This window comes from Lissotriton vulgaris, chromosome 7 (genome assembly GCF_964263255.1).
Source record: "Lissotriton vulgaris chromosome 7, aLisVul1.2, whole genome shotgun sequence".
NCBI classification, from domain to species: Eukaryota; Metazoa; Chordata; class Amphibia; order Caudata; family Salamandridae; genus Lissotriton; species Lissotriton vulgaris.
The window spans coordinates 1,624,279,337-1,624,297,888 of NC_141695.1; the positions used below are offsets into that span (position 1 = coordinate 1,624,279,337).

At 43.3% G+C, this 18,552-nt stretch overlaps 1 protein-coding gene across 1 annotated transcript in view; it reads right to left on the reverse strand.

Moving 5' to 3' along the window:
- Positions 1–18,095, reverse strand: part of R3HDML (R3H domain containing like) — a 64,250-nt gene extending 46,155 nt beyond the window's left edge. Inside the window, exon 1 of the mRNA XM_086929039.1 lies at positions 17,835–18,095. Coding sequence (XP_086785165.1) covers positions 17,835–18,095 — 261 coding nt within the window. The remainder of the gene's footprint in view (positions 1–17,834) is intronic.
- Positions 18,096–18,552: the final 457 nt, after the last annotated feature.

Consider the following 18,552-nt stretch of genomic DNA (forward strand, 5'->3'; position numbering starts at 1 on the left):
ACTAGGGATCGAGATGTAAATAAGCGTACAACTCGCAGAAAGAAAATCCAGATGAGTATGTTTTACTCTCAACAACATAATCCATCCTTTCTGGTCCGCTGCAACTTCCCTTACCAGAAAGAGCCAACAATTGTACTGTTGCGAGTCACAGCACTCTGAAGTGTGTTCAACATCTGACATTTTCCATTAGAAAGTATCACCATCATTTATCTCAGTGGACGGTTTTGTGAGTTTCAAGATCGCAGCTGGAGGAGGTTTGGAGATGTGGGATTAAAAAGTGCAATTTTTGCAGAAGAGCCCAAGGGAAGAGTATTTTCCTAGTTTGGGGACCCAAAATTTTGAATGAACCATCAATACATTTTTAAACAGATTCCAACCAACAGCCCATTCAACCACGGATAGCATTTTAGGAGGAAAGGGGGCACAGATTGAGTACACTTTAAAATATGGCTTTGTTGTGAGGGTATTAAACCTCTCTTATGCCTTCAGTCCACTCTAGCTGCTTATTCCACTAGACTCTCTAGACCTTACACAGCGAAGACCACAGGTAGCGCAGCCAGCGGCAAGACTCACTACAGATGTAGTTGCTGCTGAACAACGAAAAAGATTAGAGGCCTTTCCATGGTTTGCTGCTGCTCTTCTTTTGAATCAGCAAGCATCAACAGCTACTGCCTGAAGATGGAGGAAAGTAAGCCGGAATGAAGCACCTTCAGGGAAGGTACTGCCTAATTGAGGAGAGAGTGACTAGCTGGACACAGACTAAGCCCACAAGGGTATATGTCTGAATGGTACACCCACTTCCCTATAAATCATTGGCACTTCCCTATAAATCCTTGGCACTTCCCTATAAATCCTTGGTTTGGTGTTACGTTTGAGGCCTTGGAGCTGATTTAGACATTGGGTGACTGGTACTCATGAGACTGATATATCAGCCCCCTATATTACGAGTGCATTAATGCACTTATAGTAAGGTGGGTGGTATATCAGTCACCATTGTGATGGAGTACCCTCCTGCCAAACTCTAAATTAGGCTTGAGGTGTTGGGTATCCAACTCTGAGCTAAATAGGAGCTGGATAAGAAGTGAGGTGAATAGTCAAAAGTTTTAAAAGCTTTCCTTTGAGATGTTAGATCTGGGTTTCTTGTGTTCTGTCCCTAGAAAACAACTTTCCAATTGGCATGTTTTGGCCCTAGTGGTGCAGTCACACAAGGTTAGGGAAGTTATTCTAGGTGGTGAAGAGAGTCGCTTGTTGAGGAATTGACTTAAAGCGCTGTATCCTTCCTTCTTCGCCTTTTGTTTGTGCATAATGGGCTCTTTGTGCCCTCTAGCATATGCTTGCTGTATTGAGCCACGGCACTGGGTGGTGAGGTACAGTTTCCATTGCATCTTTACTGGCTGGCTGCCTCTGCAAATTCATCTTAGTGAGGTGGTCCACAGGCCTGAGGAAGCCAGAACACCCATGTGACCATGAGGATGGGGTCTATGTTGATGAGAAGACCTTTCCACCAATGTAGGAACCATCTGAATGGACACTGACATCAGACTTTCAGCTAACAGGATTTGATCTTCAACTGAGATATACCCGCCTGTACCTTACTGATGAATGTGCCACCTCCTGTTACTCCTCTCTTCCCTTCTCTGCCATGACTTCATACTTCGACCTAAACCGGCCCTCGCACACTGCTTTGCTGCACTCCCCCTCACCCCAGGGGGTGATGGCTGAGCAGTGTGCCAGGGCCGGTTTCTGTTCCCAGTCCGGCCCTGTGTGCGAAACTTGCGCTGATACCGCATGTTAGACGTGTACCTTTCTCTTTGAACTTGCTTGTAATGCTAAAACCAATAGGGAAGTAATAGTACGTGTGTGTGTGTGTGTGCGTTTTTGCGTGTGGGTGCATTAGAGTTTTGCAGTTCTGCTGCAGCAGTTGCTAGATATGTACCTGTTCTTTTGCTAAAATAGCTTGCCCTGTTTCTATCCATGCTGTGCCAACCTTGTGTATTGTTGAAGACTGGCAAAAACGTTTTCACTTCACAGAACAAAATTGGCAGTATCAGTTTTTGTTTTATCATCTGTTTATTCGCAAATTGCCAAAACAGCTTTGCAGTAATGGGAGAGACGAGCAATGGGTTAATATTTCTCTTTAAATTCAGCATATTTTCTGCTCTTTGGACAAATAGGGCCCACATTTTTTTGTCTTGAAAAGGTTGAAACAGGGAATGTGTATTCTGGTTTCACATTCACGTACCTAGAGCAGACTAAAGACACAAAAGTTTGTGAGACCTATGTTATAAACATATGTGTATTAGCATCACCTAGAAGCGGTAAAGAGCTTCTGTAAGGCTTAGCACGGTCGACCTACTATGCACACACGACTCTTAGGAAGATGAGCAAACGGGTATTGAAATTGAAGAGCTGCTGATTAAATGCAGCTGACCGCGTGACACGCAGGGGAGCATGGGCGGGACAGCGCCCTAGTCCCACACGACGGGCGAGCAGAGCCCTTAGCATGGCCCCCTCCCTGAGCTATCAGCCAATAGGGAGGGCTCACCCCGGGATGGGGGCGTTCCTCGCAGTTTAAAAGGGCGCAGCACCTTGTCTACAACATCTGCCTTGCCACTTAAGATGTAGCTCCATCACCAAGAATAATGCTTGGAGGTCCTGCTGGTGGGTATAGGGGAAGGAGTGCAGACAAGTTACATGATGTAAGAGTGACAATTGTGAATAAACGAAACACAGTAGGTAGCAAACAGTACAACAGTGTGCAGGGTACAAGGGAAAATACAGTATAATTGGAGGTAAAATACTGCAATACATGCTAGACGTCCAGGTACAAGTACAAACGTTACGAAGGCAACGGTGACACTTGTGCAAGTGCAAAGGCGAACAACACGTGAGTAATAGCAAACAGTGTGTTATAGGAGAGGAGTGGCGTGGCATGTACCAAAGTGTACCTTACACAGGTACAAGGAGAGCACTGCAATAATGTCAAACACTTAAACTAAGAACTGGGAATGACATTTGACGATTATGGGCATCTGCTAGTATGTGCTCTAACCAATCCCAAGTAATAATCATGCAGGGATTTGCCAAGACATTCACTGTCATGACTATTACAGCTACCTGGCTTTCCATTCAGCGGATACAATGATGCAAATAGTCTCGTGCTGACCCCCAGTGTAATATGTCCGGATAAAAAACAACTAGCTGTATCAAAGGCATCGCTGTAAGAGGGGTGTGGCCTATGTAACAAGGGGCGTGGCCTAAGAACCGTAGCTAAGCAATCCCCATAAGAGGTTGGGCTATGTAACTAAGGGCGTGATTTATGAACCGTCCTAAGAAATCTCCATAAGTGGTGTGGCCTATGTAATTGAGAGCATGACCTGAGAACCATATCTGAGAAATCCTCATTGGGCAGGTACCAATACAAAGAAGAGACGGAAGGGTACTATGATAAACAGCGAAAGTAGCAAGGTGGGTGGGGGGCTCTGTCATCAACGGAGGCCTCCTCCAGAGCTGTGGCGGAGTCACAGGGCGATCTGGAAGCAGATGGACAGTAAGGGTACCTCTGCGGCAGAAGGATACAGTCTAGATACCTCTGCCTGGCACAGTAAGGGTGCCTGAGCCAAGCACCTGGAGCCGAAGGAGGCCCAGGAAACAGCGTCGGCGCCCCGTTAGTCCTTCGGGTGGTCGGGGGGCCTGAACCGACCGGGGGTGTGCCTCATCGCTCCGCCCTGACAGGGGGGGCGGGAGTATAACGAAATGGTAATTTACTGCACCGTCAGAGCATCGACTCGCCGTGCAAGATGGCTCCTTAGGCATGCGGGTCAGCGAGGGGCTGCCGCATTGGATCGCCTGTAAGATGACCCACCTTAACAACTACCTGTTTGTACGAAATAAACCTGCAGCACCGTTTACCCACAATTATGTCTCATGAGTTTTATTGGGTATATAAGTGTATAAAGTGCAATGCGGAGCGAGCGCTGGCGGTGTGGGCACTATGCCGCTGACCGCGTGACACGCAGGGGAGCATGGGCGGGACAGCGCCCTAGTCCCACACGACAGGCGAGCAGAGCCCTTAGCATGGCCCCCTCCCTGAGCTATCAGCCAATAGGGAGGGCTCACCCCGGGATGGGGGCGTTCCTCGCAGTTTAAAAGGGCGCAGCACCTTGGCTCGGCCTCTCTCCCCGCGCCTGGATTCCCCTAGGCTCTGCGCTAATCCCACCCTGACCTCTGACCCAGCTGCAGAGCGGTAGGGTGAAAGTTGTGAATTTTTAATGGTTATGTTTTGTCTTGCAGGCGGAGTCACAGGGCGATCTGGAAGCAGATGGACAGTAAGGGTACCTCTGCGGCAGAAGGATACAGTCTAGATACCTCTGCCTGGCACAGTAAGGGTGCCTGAGCCAAGCACCTGGAGCCGAAGGAGGCCCAGGAAACAGCGTCGGCGCCCCGTTAGTCCTTCGGGCGGTCGGGGGGCCTGAACCGACCGGGGGTGTGCCTCATCGCTCCGCCCTGACAGGGGGGGCGGGAGTATAACGAAATGGTAATTTACTGCACCGTCAGAGCATCGACTCGCCGTGCAAGATGGCTCCTTAGGCATGCGGGTCAGCGAGGGGCTGCCGCATTGGATCGCCTGTAAGATGACCCACCTTAACAACTACCTGTTTGTACGAAATAAACCTGCAGCACCGTTTACCCACAATTATGTCTCATGAGTTTTATTGGGTATATAAGTGTATAAAGTGCAATGCGGAGCGAGCGCTGGCGGTGTGGGCACTATGCTGACCTCTGCATCAGGCTCCACCATCTCCAGCACACTGCTCTAAGCTTTGATAAATCCTCAGTGGCTGTTGCTCTATCAGTGCGAAGGAGCGCCGCCCCCTCCACCAGCAGCAAATAAAGGGATAATAAAACAGTTTCTAAACCTGTTTTATTATCGTTTTATTTTAATCCCCTGGACCCGCCCCCATGACTCTGACGAGTCTTGGGGCGGGTCCAGGGGGTGACACTGCTGGTGGGGGAGTGGTGGGCACTCCCTTCATTGCGTATGAGGTGTTTGGCCAGGGGCCACGGGCTCACCAAACTCTCATACGCAGTGAAGCTCTCTCCAGCTGCATTGCTGGGTCTGGAGAGAGCTGGCACAGGCTTCCAGTCCGCCTGGGGGGCAAGTTGCCGGCGCTCAGGCCAATCCTGACGCTACTTTCATGCAGCATCAGGCTTGGCCGCAGTGCATTCTGGGAGCTTGTTCCCAGAAGACAGAAGAGCGGAGACGGCGGCGAGCAGGTAAGTTTATTCCTTTGATTTTTTATTGTTCCCCGACCTAAACCCCTTCCCCCCACCTCCCTCTGCCGGCACGGCATGCCCCGCAACTTTGGCAGCGGACAGGTCGCTACTGAATACAATACAACCTATCACCTGCAGGATAAAGCAGACAAAGCAATAGACAAATGAAAACTAGAATTGTGTTACTGGTAAGAGAGCACGTGACCCCCTAAATAAGACACACATCTTTCCTTGGGAAATGTAACCATTGGTTCTTAACATTTAGATTTCTATGGAACCCCACTGAATCATTACTGGAAGCTGAGGACCCCGACTAAGCAATTTCTACAATTTGATCCTCATGATAATACACAAAAATATAGAACCCAGTATACATCAAACAAATGCACAAATTATGAAATCCTGTATTTGTTTCACCAACACAAATATACAAATATCAAATTTGTATTTAGTGGGAAGGTAAGACATTCTCACATCTTAGTTTTTTTTCTGAAAGACGAAGCAATATGCATGACACTATATATTATTATTTATTTTTCTAAACAGTTGTGGACCACCGGAACAGGCGTTGTGGATCTCAGCTTAGGCACGTCTGATCTAAGCCATTCTATTGGCAGTGAAGCACATATACCATCTTCACTGTATCACTAGCTATGGAAAATGCTATCTAATCAGTAAATGCAAACATCAACAGCTGATAAATTAACCCGACATGCTCTCTAATAATGCACGCATTGTAATGGTACGTGTTGTATTGGTACGCATTGTAACAAGTGCTATTCCTTGTACATAGATTGCATCCTACAACGTGCATGATGTACATGGGCATATACGCATGTGCAACACTCAAACAAATCTCCTCAGCTAGTGTATTGACCCTCAAGCTGCTTTATTCACGTTGGCGCCTCTGCCCAGCATATACACATACAAATATCTTTGGCAAATGTTCAGTCCCTTTATCTACTTTATTAAGAGTTAACCTGCAGCCTGAAGGAGGCAACGTTCTCTGCAATATGTGTTCACTTCACTCATCAATTACCACCTTGTTCTACCCTCTCAGCACTGGATTATTAGTGCATGGAGGAGGTCATTGTGGAGGTCTAATGTGTAAACCCAGTAAGTGCTTGAGTCCTGGCCTGATACTGCAAGGCAGAATGGCAGTGAACTGTGAGAGAATGGTGTGGATTGTGGGAGACCATTGAATGTCTCAGGAATAGGATGACATATCAGTGCATCGCGCAGGTCATTATGACTCCTACTAAATAGCACTAACTTGAAAATGTTGGCATGATTGGAGAACAGGAAGCTCTGGTCTGAACATGACCTCCCATGTCCATGAATCCACTGCGTACTACCAACCTAACCACCTTCCCCACCTATAACATCACCCACCACTGCTGGACCAAAACTGATCAAAGACTATGGGCGAAATACTACTCTGCATTCATCCAGATAATAGAAATATGCTAATAGATTTTTGAGCCTACTATCGATTATATAAGCATCTATAGACTCATGTGTAAAGCGAATGATGCAATAGTCTCAATTTTCAAAAGAGCAGAGATAGTAACTTGATCAACGCGGTGCAAGATAAACTAGGCGCTCTATATTTGTAAAGACAAATGGAAAGAAGGGAAAGCATGGTTGTGATTGGTACTCACAATTTTAGAGGAATATATGAGGCTTAAATTTGGAAAACTGCGGCAAGCAACAAGGTGATGAATGTACTGCTTAAATTATTCTCAGCCTCTGGTGATCACTCAGGGTCATGTTCCAGTCCATTGTGTATCATCCATTATAGCGCTCTAGAGCTGGAAACCTGCCAATTGCAAATCCCCCTAGGTCTTCCTCGGATGGGAACTGCTAGCCAGGTCCTCTCCAGCTGGGAGCACAAGCAACCCCCTACTCCATCCGTGTCTCTCCATTATCTAGAGATGATGTGCCCAGTAGATTGGCAGGCTAGTGCTAGCTGTCCTTTGTCAAAGTATTGGCTTTGCTCTGTCTGCTCCTGTCTCTCTCATTGGTATCTCAATGAAAGTTAAAGCAGGACAATGTAAGCGTCACACACAGAGTGGCCAATGCCGTGGCTCGATCAGTTACTAGAAGGAGCAACATAAATAAAGGAAGCTGGAAATGCTAGAAGCCAAGGGAGTTATTAACCCTCCTGGGAATCCAGGGAACTCTATTTTTATTAGAGCATTCTGAATGCAGTGGTTTCAATGTGTAAATTAAGTCATTGGCTTGGGGCGGATGGCGGCCCCTATGTGTTAAATGGTTTTCAACTTTTTAAATTTCCAAAAATGTAATTTCATATGTTTGTCATTATTGATCATGAATATTGAACATGTGTCTACAGAAAATCTACTGAAATTAATACCCGTCCACATGTTATCATTACCTTTAACTGATCAGGAACACTTACTTGTTTGAAAGCATGGTATGTGAACGATGGATGTGGCTCATAGAAGACAACAATTGCATCCTCCAGCTCCCATCACTGGGCCCAGATCTGGGTCATACTAGTTGTACTCTGTGTGTCATTGGACTCAAGCTGCACTTCACCGATGAGGCATGAATAGGTTAAATACGAGTTGCTTGAGGTCCCATCTGGAGGAGGCATGGCCTGGCAGTTTGGTGGGACTGTTCCTACTGGACCAGGACCAAGTTTGATTTGCATACACATGGTTCCTGTTTAGAGTGACATGGTGGCCAAGAAAACAATGGACTGGAAAGCAGCCCAAGTAACTAGAAGTGTCTGAAATTCATTCAGTCTTTCCATCCATCACTTTCTTGCTTTTATAAGGACAACCATAGAAGGCAAAGCTTTATATTTATTGCAGTGTGTTGTCAATTTATTTATTTATTTATTTAAAGACAGTAAATTATATGAGAGTATATTGTAAGATACGGAGTCAGAGGGTCTGCACCTTAAATCCCGAGTTAAAGCCCGTTATGTATAACCCCTAATTTCCATGTGACCTGAATGTGACTGTAAGGACCACATCAAATGAAAAGTTGTGCTGTACAACATTCAACAAGGTAGCAGTACTGACTTTGTTTTCTGCGTCAGTTCCAAATTCTAAATAAAAAATATTTTACAATGTAGGCCTGCAATACAAGAAACTAAACTTCCTCTACTACCTGTGTGTCCTTTGCTGACATTCTGTAGTAACACATTTTAGTGTGTTCGGAATTTTTAGATTTTCTTTCTGTTATGTGTCCTTGGTATTGCATGAACTATGCGAAGGAAGCAGCTGGCTGGCCGGAGGCTACAAGAATAAATCTAGTTTAACAAAGTTCTGATGTGAATTGAGTACATTATGTTGGCAAGGAAGAGAAATCAAAACCTTGTTAAATGTCAGGGAGAGGTCAAATACAGCAAATACAACATGATTTATTGACGTAAAAGAGCTCTCTGCCAAAGTCAACGCTGTTGTGACATAGCTAGAAGATACTAGATATAAGTGTCGAGACTCCATTTTAAAGGTTTCACCACAGGGCAGTCAAAGCATGTGAACTAGCAACCCATCATGGCCAACAACCTTTCAACAGTGTAGCAAGTAGAGCATGATGGACATTGGCGTGAATTTGGGGTCACCAGGGGTAGTATCTGCTATCTCTGGCTTGCCTTCTCTTGCAAATAAATGTCTCTGCTCTTGATGCCATTGGTATCAGAGGACATGAAGGCAACAGAAGCCATAGAAACCAAACAGGGCGATAAGAACAGCGTTTATTTTCTTTGATTTGCATTCCTTGCCATTTCATTAGCCTCTTAGCAGCAAATACACAGCAGTTGCAGTGGCATGACACAGGCTCCCAAAACCCCAGCGGTGCGGCCCCCCCCCAACCTCCAGGGGCCCCCCTCAGCACAGTACTCTGGCCGAGAGCTCCTAACTGATTCCTGAGTGGCCCCCATCCACGTACCTTGCAGGGGGGGGGGCCTCATGTTCCTTTATGTCAGTGGGCTGTTGAATGGCTAAGACTGGGTCAACGGGACACTCTTTGATGTCCTCAGTGACCAACGTGCTTGGGTAATGTCACTTCTGCTACTGCTCCATTTTGGAGAACTGCTACTCATGTTGGCGGGACCACTGGGGCAGATGCAGAAGAATGTTAGCCAGTGGCACTTATGCAGGCATAAGAGTTGTTAGTATAACTGCAAAAATGGTAGGATGCACTCAGACTACAAATTTATTTGTAATGCTTAAAGGCTTGAAGTTGTCGCGTGCAACCCCAAGGCACGCTCCACCCTTGCGTGCAACAAGAGTTGTTAGTTCCAATTCACAAAGACTGGTATTTTACAAAAGGCCTGATTACAATCTTGGCAGATGGGATACTCCGTCACAAACATATCACATACCCATCCGCAGTATTAAAAGTTCCATAGCATATAATGGAACTTGTAAAACGGAAGACGAAATATCCATCATATTTGTGACACAGTATTTAATCTGCTAACATCAAAATCTGGTCCTTAGTGTGGTTTATAGTGCTTGCGATTTACTCATGAGCTTCATGAGTAGGCGAGGAGTATTCCTGGCTAACTCCTGGCTTACTCTTGGAATTCAGAAGTACTACGAGATTAATTGATGGTAAAATATTCGTGAAATAGCCCCTTGGTGTTTGCCAGACTGTTCAAAGCTGATGTGTTACTGTGATTAATCATGATTTAGGACCGACTCATTTAAAGGACAATTTATAGCATACATTTATGACTCAGGATTGCATTGTTCGTGCCACAATGCCATGGTCCTGTACTTCAATATTGGCAAAACGTTCACTGAAATTGTATTAACCCCTTCCGTGCTGCGAACGTCCAACGGTCGTCGCGTGCACTACCTCGCTGGTGCTGTGCACGACCGTTGGACGTCCGAATCCCGTTAGCGCGATCGAACGTCCGCACTGGGGCGGAATGTTCGACGCGCTAACGGGTTTAGCTTCCTACAGTTGCTGAAAACAATATAATATTGGAATGATGTAATTATTTGGGTTTTATTGGACGAATTTGTATGAAAGCAGGATTGGGAGAAAATTGAGAAAATGAAAGCAGTAGTGAGTAGAGGAAGGTGTGCTGTACTGCAAGAGTAGCTATTGATGGCAAACCAGTGGATAAGATATTGGGGACGAGGCTTGCATGCATGATTTTGAAAACAGAGTTCGGTAAGCATTAGGCCATCCTAAACGATGTTGTGAAGATGTTCAGCCATGTAGGTCTTTGGGCAGCCGGAGTCGGTAGTGGGTGTACCTGCATCCCCAAATGCGATGACGTGCGCGCAACGAAATTCGTTTTATTTATGTATATGTTTACTTACCTGTAAAGCTCCGTAATCCATAGATTACTACCCCCCACCCTGACCCTCCCCCTCACCACGTCACCGCCCGGCAGGTACTCCTGCTACCGACAAGCAGCTGCTTTTGGGTATGGGGTAAGGTGAGGGAAAGGAATATGCAGAAGGTGGCATGGGAGGCTGGCAGGATGCCAGGTATTGTGTTCTTTATACGGGGAGAAGGGCAAGAGAAGGGAATGACAGAGTGCTGATGGGGATGGCGACAGTACAATTGATACTTATTATTTGTTTGGATGTAAGGGCAAGGGCAATGTCAAATGTGGATAGGTGGGTGGTGTTTTTCATATTTGTTTGATGGAGGGGGGGGGGGTTAATGTCATACGCAGTGGGGCGAATGGCAGGAGACCAAACCATTTCTTTATATTTAAGTGTGATGGGGAATCTAATGCATCGGGTGGGGGTCCTGGATGCAAAGAAACTAGATTATGCACGAATCACAAATAATTCCTCTAGCCCTGCACTGCTCACATTAGCTAAGTAAGAGGGTGAGGGGCGTACATAACATAAATGTACACTCAAATAAATAGGAATTGTCAACTAGGTTTCCTAAGTGACATCATCGAGAACTCTAACTTTGCCCTCCCAATCTATCCACTCTGAATATTTCTGTCAACCACGTACCCCCTATTTACTGATACTCAGCCATACCTCTTTAAGCTATACTGGAAGGCTTTTGTTCATTATTTCTGGTGTCAGGTAAATCCCCCTGCTGCAAACTAAATCTATTTTTAAAATCGTTGCTATGGCACGACCAACTTCCCATTTTCACTGCCATAACACAATTACAATTAAGCCCAGCACTTTAATAAGGTAAAATAATCCAAAAGCCACAGGGTGGCACTACCAGGTTGCACTTAGTACAATAAAATGGCATTTTTTTTATTAGTGGGAGGGATATCTGTTATGGAAACAAAATGTATTCTTCTTGTAGTGCCAAAAACATTGTTCAAAATACATGGAATACTAATGTGCCCTTACAATTTTCTGACCATAATTATTTATAATAAGGAAGTTCTGACAGTAGGTATTTTTATTCTGGATTTTTGCATAGCATATCATAACTTATTTTGTTTGGGTTTTGTCTTCAGCTGTACCAATAAATGAATAACCACAAATAAGTCTTGTGCCATAGCTGCTTTTCTACAAGTAGAGTCTGTTGAATCTACACTCTTTTAAACTAGGAAAAAAAGGCAATTTTTTAACTAGATAACAATGTTATTTTGTTATACTTTTCTAAGATGGCCGTCACTTTGCATCCAAACACAATATGCCCATTGACATCAATTCACCAAAATGCCTGGGGTCGCAGAAGTGACATTGCAGGCTATTTGACCTTAAGTTTGACTCACGCACACATGCTCACACCTACTAACGCATTCACACACACACTCACATAAACACACTCTCAGCCGCAAGCGTGCATACACATACATTTAACAGCATTTACTAACCCTAACTTCCAGATAGGGTCATATTCCAGTGATTGTACTCCATTTTTTATTAAACTAATAGTGAATAATATTATTCACTATTTGATTAATAAAAAAAATGAACAGAAACCTGGCAAGTGGAGCTCCAACCAGCATCCATTATAAAGAGCTGCCTCTGTGCTCTAGGCACTGATTTTGCAATTTCTGAGGCCAGGGGTAGCAAGAGGCAAGCCCGGGGTCGCAGCTGGGACCCCTGGTGACCCCTAAATAACCTACATGAATAGACCATGTTCACAAAGGTACATTTGCATGCGTAGATACACTTTACTGTCCCCATGCCCTGAAACATGTGGTAGAGCAATGTTTATCAGTGTAAGATGACCATTAGTAACTTTTCACAAATAGGTGGAAGTCTCCACAAATAGGTTGGACAGCTCCCTATGGTAAATTATAGGGGAAAGTACAAATATTTACTTAGCTTTAAAATAATTTAGTAAAAATATTTCATGGGCATACATGGGTACAATCATTTAATATTGTTTTAAACCTAGAACAAATGAGCAAAAATGTTACAGGACTATTATCTGAAAAGTATGTTAAAAATAATACATTTACATATATTTTGTTAATGTATAATTATTTATTTAAAGATTTACTTCATATCTATGCACCTACAGTACAATGGTTATTTCTTGCTTAATATGTATAAAATATATTAAACCTTAGGTATAAAATTAATTTGAATTTAAAAAAAGCCCCAAAAAATAAAAGTTCAATCTATTTTTTGCATTCAAAGGTATAGTAAAATATTATTCATTTTTAATATGGTGTATGTTTTAGTAATAAAGAAAATTTATATATATATTTTTAAAGTTGAAATAAGCTAATTTATTTTTACATTATTTCCTATTTTAAGTCCCTGCCTAAATTATTTTCTATAGAAGTGTGTTTCTGTTTTAGTGGCTTGAATTACTCCTTGTCGAAACTGCAGTACACTTAAGACTGTTTTGGGACATTTTCAGCTGTATTAATGTTAGAAGCGCAGTTTGTGAATCGAAATGGACTTACTCTTTTATAGGGGGTGTTTATATGCCCCCTCCTTAAACCTCCCTACAACCCTCCTACCCCAGCTTAAACCTCTCCCGGGAAAGTTTATTAGTAAGCATTCCCCAATTACCAGCTGCCCGTCCCACATTAACCTAAAAAGCTCCTGCGTACGTTTGCAGAGATCTCTGCAAGAATGGCGAAGTAAACCTGCAAACATAGATAGAAAAGATAGGAGCGACAAAGGTGGAGGTCTTCGCACACAGGTTAATGAACAGCATTTTCTAGTACGTGAGTTGTACTATTTTAGCACCAATAAACGTACTACAAAGAGCAGTTTGTGACGAGGGGCCGATATGACGCATGTGATTGGAATCCTGGTAGTAAACAAAATATTTTTTTAGGGTAGGCTCTAACTGCTATTGGCTTTGGGATGCTTGCTTTGCGATTCTGGAAGCAGCTGTGGTCCGTGCAGGTACCAGCCGTGGGGTGGTGGGGCCGGTCGAGGGGGGATTTCGAGGGACAATGCCAAGGGGAAATTACATAAATAATTCATTTTCTCTCAGCATCGTCCCTCGAAATCCCCCCTCACCCGGCCCCACCGCTGTTACCTGCACAGACCGCGGCTGTCTGGAAGCACCGCCAAAGCCAACACTGACTTTGTGTGTGTTCTAGTATATCAGGAAGGGGATTCAGCGACTAAACACACTGACATCTGTTGTGGCCTCAGGCGCGCAACGCCCATTGGGCTCAATGGGCTTCAGTACCCCCCCCCCCGTTGTGTGAGTCAGCCCGGCTAAGACAACTTCCCGGGCACACACACAGCTGCACTGAGTACTTCACAGGTCTTTAAAAGACCATTTACCTGCTAACAAGGCTTTGTTGCGTTTTCACCCCTTCTTAGAGCCCCTGCATCTCCACTCTTCATATTGCTGGAAGAATCAGCCCCCCCCGAAATTTTTTGTAGCCCCCCGAAATTTGTCTCTAGTTGCGCCTCTGTGTGGCCTGCACATAACAAGTCTGAATCTCAGCACGTCCTACTCTGCCTTCTATTTTGTGTGTAGGTACATTGAGACCCATTAAATTAGGTAATGTCATAGAACACCTGTTATTCACAACGCTTAGGGTGTGAAAGGGTATACAACCTTTACAACAAATCTTTTACCACGCACTACCATTACAATGCAGTAATTACAATGCAAACCATTACAACGCATTGCGCTGGGGGGGCGCTCTAGGATAGGGAATACGTTTAATTTACTATCCAACACCTTCCCTAGTGTCCACGGGGTCTGGAGTTGGAATAGTAAATTAAACTATTCACTATCCAGCACCCCAAAGCGCTATGCGTTGTAATGGTATGCGTTGTAAAAACCGCGTTGTAATGGTATGCGTGGTAAAAGTATGCGTTGTAACGTCATACATCCGTGTGAAAGATATTTAAAAACAAACTATTAGTATGTTCAGAGTGCTTCCTTCTTTACAACACTTCTTTGTTCATCAAAGGATTATATGTTTGATTTTTATCCAAGGTTTTTGATCGGATCACTAGAAAATGTTATCACCTCCATTGACTATTGTTTAAAAAAAAGGAAACTTCATATTTTTTAAGCAAATGCTAAAAACTCGTAAGATATCGTCACTGACATTTCAACCTCTGTTCCCCCAATAAGCAAATATGTTATGATTTCTGTGAGCAAAAGCTTCCAGGTGAGAGGAACACCAAATCACAACAGCTCAAACCTAAATACTTATACCAGTGTAAACAAAATCCAAGGCAAAAATACCTAGAAACCTCATTGGAAATTAGATGCAGAAGCAGCCACATCTGGTTGTTATAAAAAAGAAATCCTGAAAAAAATTCAGGTGCAGAGCCAGCACGTCCAGAATGTGAATTTTAATGGATGTGTACCAACAAATCTCTTCACACGTGTGTGCTCTACTTTAAAAAAACGGGTTATGTAGCATTATTTATGTTGAAATTCCTAGAAGTGGGGGTTGTACCTAGCACTACAGAGGCGTGGGTTAGTTCCCTGTCACAAAATTGTATAAAGACACTCCACCTACCTAAATATCTAAACACTGTTTTGTAATGCCAAAACAATTTTTAAGATTATAACTATTTTCTGAGCCTGCTGCGTTGATTTAAAACAAATATTACTTTATGTTATTTAGGTGTTAAGAGTGTGCTTTCTGCAGGGTACAACTCTTAAAATCAAACCAGGTGCAATGCATTCGCCGTATTACAAGTGCGTGATATTCAATGTTCCTAGTCATGAGGCTGACGGGACATCCGTCACGTTTGTGGCGAGTTGCTCGCTCGCCGAACTCTACTCAGCCCCATAGTTTGGGAACTCTGAAAAACGCCGTGATGTTTGCAGCTGTTTATCGTATACTTTTAACACAGGGGATATTTACTTTGTCTATATGAAGTGAACATGGGCAAATGCATCGTAGATCAACTCTCCCAGAAGTTAAAGATCAGCTGTTTTTACTGAGTTGTTTTTACTTATTTCTTGAGTCGGTTGTTGAAGGACACACTGACAGACCCACACACAGCAGACGTGAAGCGGTGGTGATGAGAAGACCAGTGGGCAAGAGGCAAAGGCAATTTGAGGAGACATTGACTACAATGCAAGTAATTGCAGAGCAGCAGGAGCGAAAAAGGGAAGAGGAGGCAAAGCAGTAAACAAGCACTGGTGAAATCAATTGGTCTGTTAGAAAAAGAACTAATGTACTGCCGCATTGATGAGGGATTTGTGTGTGTATCTGTCTGGATAGTTCAGTGGGGGATGGGAAACTGCGTGATAGGGTGCATGAATAAATTGATGAGTGGATCGTTGGGTGGGTGAATGTGTCTTAGCAATATATTCTCATTAATTCATCCATCCATGTACACAGTCACCTAGCATTCATCCATCCATATTTATTAACTCAGATAACCCCTGTTTCTGTGATTGGTTCGCCCATAAATACCTAAACAAGCACAGAGAGCCTGCCCATAAGTTGCCAATCACGTTTCACTAAATAAGAAGGCAGACCTGTTTGCTTTGGCACTGCTTGTTGATTTTGACACACACTTTGACGCAAGAGTGGATCCTAGAACATGAAGTGACATTAAACTTCATATTTTCCACCTCTACTAATGAGTACTTGCAGAGCATTGTACAAAAGTGCACATGTGTATGAATCGCACACTCATCCGGTTTAAGTTGTTTTTAAAATTCAAGAAGCATTTTCTTTGTTCTGTGGTAATGGTGAGGGTAAACATATTCATTGGAAATGAGGGCCAGATCTGTCTATGTTCTGTGGGATTGTATACCGCTGCCAGAGCTCTGTCCAAGCACCTCATTTCAACTACTAAAACCCATTGCTGTTCCAGTAGGCAGGTAAACAGATAGCTCTCCATATGTATATCAGCCCAAACATGCAGCAGCACCTGATGCTATTGCACTATCACACCTGGAGACACAAAAACACACAACACAACACACACTGATGCAAAGAACCAGCGCCTCCATACAAGAATGTCGGTAGCAGCCCTAAGGTACCGCCACTAGATAGCACTCAGGCTGACTGTGTCTACCCGATAGACGATTAGTCAAAGAACATAAAAGCAGGGTGGAGTCCCAGGCTAGTACAATTAGTTAGTCAGATTTTGATGAGTTATGATGCATTACGAGACCTCTGACAAGTGACAGTATCTTTCCCCTACTCACATGCAAACATATGATTACTGCAGTGTGGGTTAACACATAGGTACACAAAAAGCATCCACGGTAAAGCCAATCCTGATTAATCGCCATTAAAAAATATGCAGGTCTTCGTAAGAGAGACCGAATTTCAAGCAAAGTAACGTAAAGCATTGAAATAATGTAAGACTAACTATACATGTATCCCAACATATTTCAAATTAACTTTTTATCAGTTTTACAAATAGATATGTATTTTAGAGAATATGGTTAAACCTAAATGGACATGCGGTCTTGAAAAGTCAGTTGTAGGACAAATAATGACTCATGGCTGTAGTTTAGACAGATCTGAGTATGTAAAATATTTCCATCGAGATTGAATTTCGTTTGGAAATCTAGACATTCTGGTATGAATCCATCCTTTCTGGGCATTACAAACCATGCACATTGTCTCAGTGATTTGTTGGTGAGGAAGCTTCATCAACTATACAGAAACCTGCAGGTCACTTTTTATAAATTCAAGGCCTTTCATCCTTCTGTTTTTAAGGAATCCTGATTTTTCCCTGGAACCCCTCAGGTGACAGCGGAGACCGACAGTTCAAGCTGCCCAGATGAATCACCTTCTCTCCCTGGGACCAGAGTTAGGGAAAAGAGTCTTGTAAGGCAATGGGAAAGTTCCTGCCCTAGCACAACACCCCCTTTTCAGCTTGAATTTTTTATTGATTATCCATCAACTTTGCTCTTAGCAAATTTGGAAAACATTTGAAAAAAATTGTGATTTTGCGTCATATAACTTTTTGCAATTTTTTGCACAGTCTTGATTTATGAACAAACTATACTTGTATACAATTTTGCCAAAACCCGCCCATGGATGACCAATGATTGACCATGTGTTTGGCTGAAAATCTTTACTGGATGAGTGCTATTGAGTTGTGTAATCATAGCAACTACCATGTTAGTGCTTAGAGACAATTCAGTTTGATGAATGTTACAGAAAATTGAATTATCATTGCTAATACTATAATTTTTAACTCTTTACTCACCATGTACTCCATGTTTGCTGCCGGGGGAAAGACTTGTGATCTCACATGGTTATGGTAGTCCAAGAGAGCGCTCATGTCCCGCGGAGAAATGTAGCGCCTTCGTCTGATTCGTGGAAACCCACTGCCATATGTAAGGTCTGCCTCAGTTCTGTTGGTTGGATAGAGCAGTTCACTCGCATTGGTGAGCACCAGCGAACTGGACTTCTGTATGACCCAGAGTCCCAAGCCAGTCAAGTACAGATGGATGTGCAGCAAAGTCATTTTTGAATCTTTTTTTTTTGTTTTTGTCTTCTCAGTGCTGCAGATCTTCTTTGCTCCACTCTAGTGCTGCTAAAGAATTATAAAAAAAGACACATTTTATATTTCTGAAATACTTTGATGTAGCTGCATTCTATAAACTTATAAAACATCTATTAAATATTGGTAAAACACGTTTTAGTGAAACAAATATGTTAAAAGGATTTCCTGTGGAAAAAATGGAACCTGACTGAACTTTTGCATTTTTTCCACACGTTTGACCAGAGTTCTTTGAGTATTATGCAGGTGACTATTTTTTTTTTTAAATTTCAGTTTTATTATACTAATTTATTAACTTTTTTTATAATTGCATGTATACATTAATACATACCACTGCAAATCAAGATTGTATATAGATTTATTTTTTAAATAACTGCCATCATTATATAGGTGCTCAATTGTTTATTATAATACAGGAAAC